This window comes from Phalangium opilio, unplaced genomic scaffold (genome assembly GCF_054372755.1).
Source record: "Phalangium opilio isolate 3A_F unplaced genomic scaffold, DU_Popi_V2 ptg000217l_1, whole genome shotgun sequence".
In the NCBI taxonomy this organism is placed as follows: domain Eukaryota; kingdom Metazoa; phylum Arthropoda; class Arachnida; order Opiliones; family Phalangiidae; genus Phalangium; species Phalangium opilio.
The window spans coordinates 11,215,911-11,221,952 of NW_028324218.1; the positions used below are offsets into that span (position 1 = coordinate 11,215,911).

The 6,042-nt window shown below is 36.9% G+C and overlaps 1 protein-coding gene across 1 annotated transcript; it reads left to right on the forward strand.

Annotated features, from left to right (window-relative positions):
- The first annotated feature begins 2,098 nt into the window (after positions 1 to 2,098).
- LOC149616280 (retinol dehydrogenase 12-like) lies at positions 2,099 to 4,432 on the forward strand. The gene is made up of 3 exons (XM_089856085.1): positions 2,099 to 2,278; positions 2,357 to 2,881; positions 3,761 to 4,432. The coding sequence occupies exons 1-3, from the start codon at positions 2,239 to 2,241 to the stop codon at positions 4,204 to 4,206; spliced, it is 1,011 nt and encodes a 336-aa protein (XP_089712211.1). The 5' UTR covers positions 2,099 to 2,238; the 3' UTR covers positions 4,207 to 4,432.
- The last annotated feature ends 1,610 nt before the right edge of the window (positions 4,433 to 6,042 follow it).

The window sequence follows — 6,042 nt, forward strand, 5'->3', positions numbered from 1 at the left end:
TGTAGGAAATTTGTTGCGTTAGTAGCGTGTTAGGCGATTGGTCAGAAGGGTAACCTGAAGAAATCTATATGGGAGATGTTTTGCTATACAGATAGGTATTACCATAAGAAAATAATAGGTATTACCATAAGAAAATAATACATTATTTTCTTATGGTATTACATAAGTTCGTAGGATATGTTCCATAAGCTTGTCACTGGTTACTGACAGCTTGTCATGAAGTGTCGTAGGTGAACCGTCATAGATTCTCGTAAAGAAACGCCTGGTGAGGTGCTGTCAACGGCTTAGTACAGATTAAAATGGAGGATAAACTGCAAAACCGAGTGTAGTCAATTCTCGCGTCGTTCTCGAACTAGCGCTCAGTAAGTCTCTAGCATTACGAAGTACAGGAAGAGGCATACTTATAATGTAACATCTTATAAACTTATGGTATTATGGTATTATAATTGGTAGAAGAATCAATAACAAAAAAAATACACTTTCACCTCTCCGAGTGACGATGATGTCACTCGGAGAGGTATTACACTGGACGTGTCTGTGTGTGCATTTGGCAAATCAGAGCAAACGTGTTCGCAATATCTTAAAACGACTTAACTAGAATTAAGGTAAATTGCCGACTATTAAAATAATTAATATGAATTACATTCATTTATTTAAGAAAACCTCTTAATTGGGTTTATAGCCAACTCGTCTCGACTTGGAGAGGTTTATTTCGGTTTCCAAACTTGTTTTATTCTGAACCAACACGCATGGAGCGTTCTGTGTACAGTAACAACAAGCACAACATCCAGCCGAACCGGAACCCACCATATAAGATTCTTCAAACTCTTTTTTCATATGATGAAATTTTTAATTGAAGAATATCCATTGTTCCACTTGTCTAATTAGCTTGGAAATTTTAGCAATACCTTCTAGATTTAATAATTTTTGCATTCACCTGTGTTTAACGTAAGCTACGGTAATTGGTGTAAATGTCTACCTCCTTTCAGTTCAAGATGGACTTAGAACGTCGAGTATAGGCATAATAACATAACATGTTTTACTTAAGCGCGCGTTGCATAATTCTGAAATGGCTCCAAGCGCCTTTACTAACTTAATGATGTTTAAACTTAGTTCAACAAGTTAAGAAAATGAGATTAATGATGATGGAATGGAACGTTTTGTCGTCTCCGAATCTGTTACCAGTGAGTAATGAAGTGACCTCGACCAGTACCAGAAGGTTGTTAAAATTGTTTAAAAACAATCGAGCTGTAGGATTCAGAGGGAGAACATAATAATGTTTTTCAATGTAAACCTTGCTACCTATAGTACCTTGGAAATTCGCCGATGGCATATTACAAGGTTTTCATTGAATAAAATTATCTTCTCGATTCTCATTGTTAATCCTACGTATTAAATAAAATTTTAAACAATTTTTTTTTCACTGGTAGTAGATTCAGAGAAAGGAACATCCAAAATTCCATTTGCATTATCATTATAAAGCTTTTTTGCAAAAAAAGATTAATTGTGCATGATAAAACTATATATCATAATTGATTATGTACTGCTACATAAACGTTCAGAATTTCATCTTGATCGAGTGAACAAATTCCAAAATTAATAAAATTTAACTTTAATACTTTAGGATGGGTAGCGTTTTAATACATTTTTAAACGTACCAACTTTAATAAGTGTGTCACTATAGGAAGTAAATTGCTATTTATCAAAATCCCTGACCTAATTGGTATTAAATCGAAAGTAATATACGGTTTTAGCATGGATAAAGAATGCGCGCGAGGAAGTTTGTTATCACTCTATAGGATAGGCAATTCCCTATCTCCGACTTCAGCTTTTTCGATATATACTCTGTTGCAGCTTCGGTTGTCAGCACGCGCAAAGCTACGTCTCTATGTAACGTAGCTTTGTGCGTGATCACAACCAACGGAAGAAATACCGATTTTCAGTACCTAAAATCTCGAAATTTTAAATACCGAGCTTGGATATTTCTTTCGACTCTTGTCAGCACACAAAAAGATACGTTATAGATAACCGCTAAGTCGCTCCAACATAGAGTCCTACGTTTGCGCGTGCTGACAACCGAAGCTGGAACAGAGTATATATCGAATAATCTGACGTCGGAAAATAACTTTCCTCGCGCGCCTTCTTTTTCAAGTGTCATACTTCTTGTAATTACATTACTTATGGTACCAGCCCAGCGTATCGGCAGTATCTTCATGAAGAAGGAAAAACAACTCCCCAATGTCACCATTATCAGTAGCACGTACAGTACGTTCTCAATGTAATTATCGCTTTTCAATCTGACGTCACAATCTAGAATTAGGCGCGATATAAAATAATTTTCGTTTAAAACTTTCAGTCTTTATTAACCCGTCCTCGGAAATGGGTCGTCTCGAATACGCTCTACCAAAAAGTTTGCGCGGGAAAGTCGCTGTTGTAACGGGTTCAAACTCCGGTATTGGGTTAGAGACGGCCAGGGAGTTAGCTCGACTGGGATGTCGTGTAATTATGGCTTGTCGGGACCTAACAAAAGCCGAGGATGGTCGAGCGGATATCGTTAGGGACACGGGCAACCAGAATGTGCTTGTTTACCAATTGGACTTGTCTAACTTCGAATCTGTGCGGAGTTTCGTCAAGAAAGTCTCCGTGATGGAAGATAAGTTGGACATTTTGGTGAATAACGCGGCAATGATGCATTTCGACAAGGAACCCAGTAAAGTGGATGAGTACGGTTTGGATTCAGTGTTCACCACTAATCATTATGGACCTTTTCTGCTGACGGCTCTTTTACTGCCTCTGTTGGTCAAAGCGGCTCCTTCGAGGATTGTTATGCTTTCATCAGTGGTCTACACAGCGGGTGTAATTAATGATGATGTACTACGTGGTAAGAAAAGAAATCTTGCATAATTCAGAAAGTGTTTTGTGTGTCTATTCTTGATGTACAGCCACAATTAAATACATAATGTGGCTAAACTTCATTGTTGATATCAGTAAACCTAGGGGAAAGTTTAGGAAGTGGTTTGATTCAGTTCCTCAAGGAGTCAAGGTTAGGATATGTCCGCGAACCCCTAGCCATTACAAGGGCGGTTCGACCCCCTATCGTTTTTTACCCAATTGCTGAGCTAAGCTCCATGAGGAAGACCGTCCTTTGTCCCACGGTTCGGTTAAGAACCTTTTATTCTAAACCGTGACATTTTTTATTTATAAATAACCCCCAATTTAGCATGATTTTGTTGAAATTAAGAATTGTAAAAAGAATAAGTTTAAACAAAAAACAACACGGTGAAGATATTTCATACTGGTGGGCCCAAATACTATTGAGTGTTTCTACATAGAAATTAAACTTTTCCGGTTTCATGTCCAACGCCGGGTAGCTTCGCTGGCATAGTAATACCTGGAGACACCCTTCTGTATTGTTGTTGTATCAATGTAATCAGGGATAGATTTAATTTTGGAAGTAGGAATGGAGAACAGAGTAATCTGGGCCCTTCTCCGGGACGGAGGGGGTAGGAAAGAAGAGGTGGGTCATAGCGATAAAAGGTGAAAAGGAATTACGTATTTTTCGCCGTCCCCGTCAGCAACGTCATCAAATGGTAGTTTAAGTGAGCCAATAAGATAATTTAAACTTATCGTTACGTGTTGGAGCGAGGGGCTCTATACTGGGCTATGAGTCGGAATGTAGTAAAAACTAACCGTTCTCCATTCCTACTTCTAAAATTAAATCTATCCCTGCTGTAATATATTGCCGTTTTTCCCTTTTCAGGCAGAAAACACCTGTCTGGAGCCAAGTCTTATTCAAGCAGTAAGCTATGTAACGTCATATTCACCAGAGAATTGTCTAGGAGATTGAAAGGAACTGGTGTAACGATAAACGCTGTACATCCCGGCGTCATACAAACACAAATTGTACGGAACCTCAATTTCTTTTTGAGGATTGGTTATCGGGTGTTATCACCGATAATTTGTAAATCAACCCAGCAAGGCGCGGCTCCGATAATTCGTTTAGCAGTGTCTGAAGATGTGGCTGAACTAAGTGGGCGTTACTTTGACCGGTTCGTCGAAAAGAGAATCAGTTCTGTAGCTACTGACGAAGAAGCTACGAATATGCTTTGGAATATTAGTTCTGAGATCTCTGGTGTGAATAAGGCCTTTGCGGACAACATGCACAACAATAATAATAATGGAAACGTTAAACAATGTCTGAGTTAAACAATCTTAGTCGATTGCACTCAGTTTTGGTAATTTTTGAGTCAGTATTATTTTTTATAATAATTATATCAATCTAAAGTTTATTTAAATTATAGTTAGATTAATATTGAATATAATTATATACGTATCATTGATGTTTTCTCAAAAGTTCTTAATTATTATTTATGTAATGTAGTCTGAAGAACTTCATTTGTTAATATAATGAATAAAAATGTTTTTAAACAGATTTTTAGTATAAGAAACATTGCGTTTCCTATTCAGAAAGATTTATTCCTCTCGATTGTTAAGGTTTTTAACCTTGCATATTTATTACAAATCTAATTCATTTTGTTCTTATACCAAGGCAAGATTTAATCTTTACGTAGTTTAACGTTTGTTCAAGTTCAAATAGATTTATCGCTTGCGATCTATCCTTCGACTGTTAAGTGGATAGTAAGTTCTCATTCTCAAGCCCGGCCCACAAAACCCGCTTAGATATTAACATGGGATATATGGGGATACAATGATTTCTATTAGCTGTATGAATTACTGGATTGATATAGTTTAGAAGGACAAAACTACTGTAGCCGCAAATCTACTATTTCAGACTTCAGTTTGAAAACAAAACTGCTCGATTCGTTCCAAATTACTATGATCATGATACAATTCTCGCCTTAGGACACGCACCTCTTAAGACTGACACACTTTAAGATAAAAACAAAAAACGAGAGTTAAAGATAATAATGAATTTATTCATGTACATCTATGAATGTGGATTATGTGTGTTATAAATTCTCTACTGCCAGGGAAATTACCAGTTAAAGGAAAAGTTCAGGTAACATAACATTATACCTTAAAAGAACGGCCTTTTTCTAAATATAAAAGGAAAAAATATTGAAAATAAATAATCGCTTGTTACAAAATAATTAGCGTTTAATTAGTCTGAAAAACGAGGACTACTGTGCCGCCATTGGTTTATTGGCGCCTGCTAGCCCAAACCAAGACCTTACCCTCAGCCTGTGAAAATTCAACCAATCCCGTAGGGGTAAGAGGCTCGGTTTAGCAGACGCCACTAAACCAAAGTTAGTAGTCCTCGTTTTTAAAACTAATTAAATGATTATTATTTTGTAATAAGAGATCATTTTTAAATATTTTGCATTTTATATTTAGAAAGGAAAAGCTAACCTCTTTCAATTTTTTTTAAATTAAATTCTCAGAGAAATATGAAACTGATCCATATTCATGGGCACGAAAATAAATTCATGGTAGAACAAAATTAAAAATAAGTGAGAGTTTAGTGAGTGAAAACTAGTTTTCTCGAGAGAAGGCAGTCAGGGCCCCTTTATAAAGATGTCCTAGAGGCTCGCGGCAACCTCATTTCCTGAAACACATTCGCCACAAGGGGATGTAGAATGTTTCTCCCTCCTAAAATTATTAAAAATATATTGCCAATGTAATAAAATAATGAAGAAAATTCATAGGCAAAAGTTAAATCAACATAAAAAGTCGTTAATAGTACCAGGGATAGATTTAATTTTAAAAGTAGGAATGGAGAACGGTTAGTTTTTACTTCAGTTCCACTCGTAGCCCAGTATAGAGCCCCTCCCTTCAACTCGATCGTGACGAAAAGTTTAAATTATCTTATTGGTTCACTTAAACTACGTTTTGATGAAGTTGCTGACTGGGGCGGTGAAAAATACGTAATTCCTTTTTACCTCTGTCGCTTTCCCCCGCCTCTTCTTCCATACCCCCCCCCCTTTCCCGAGGAAGGAGTTCCGGGACTTTGACGCGCGCCCAGATTACTCCGTTCTCCATTCCTACTTCTAAAATTAAATCTATCTCTGATAGTACCCTTTC

What these genes read in the sequence shown, in the direction of transcription:
- LOC149616280 (XM_089856085.1), top strand. Translation starts at nt 2,239, where the DNA reads ATGTCACCATTATCAGTAGCACGTACAGTACGTTCTCAAT. An exon ending in ACGTACAGTACGTTCTCAAT is followed by an intron (nt 2,279 to 2,356) that starts GTAATTATCGCT and finishes TAAAACTTTCAG; the next exon opens with TCTTTATTAACCCGTCCTCG. An exon ending in TAATGATGATGTACTACGTG is followed by an intron (nt 2,882 to 3,760) that starts GTAAGAAAAGAA and finishes TTCCCTTTTCAG; the next exon opens with GCAGAAAACACCTGTCTGGA.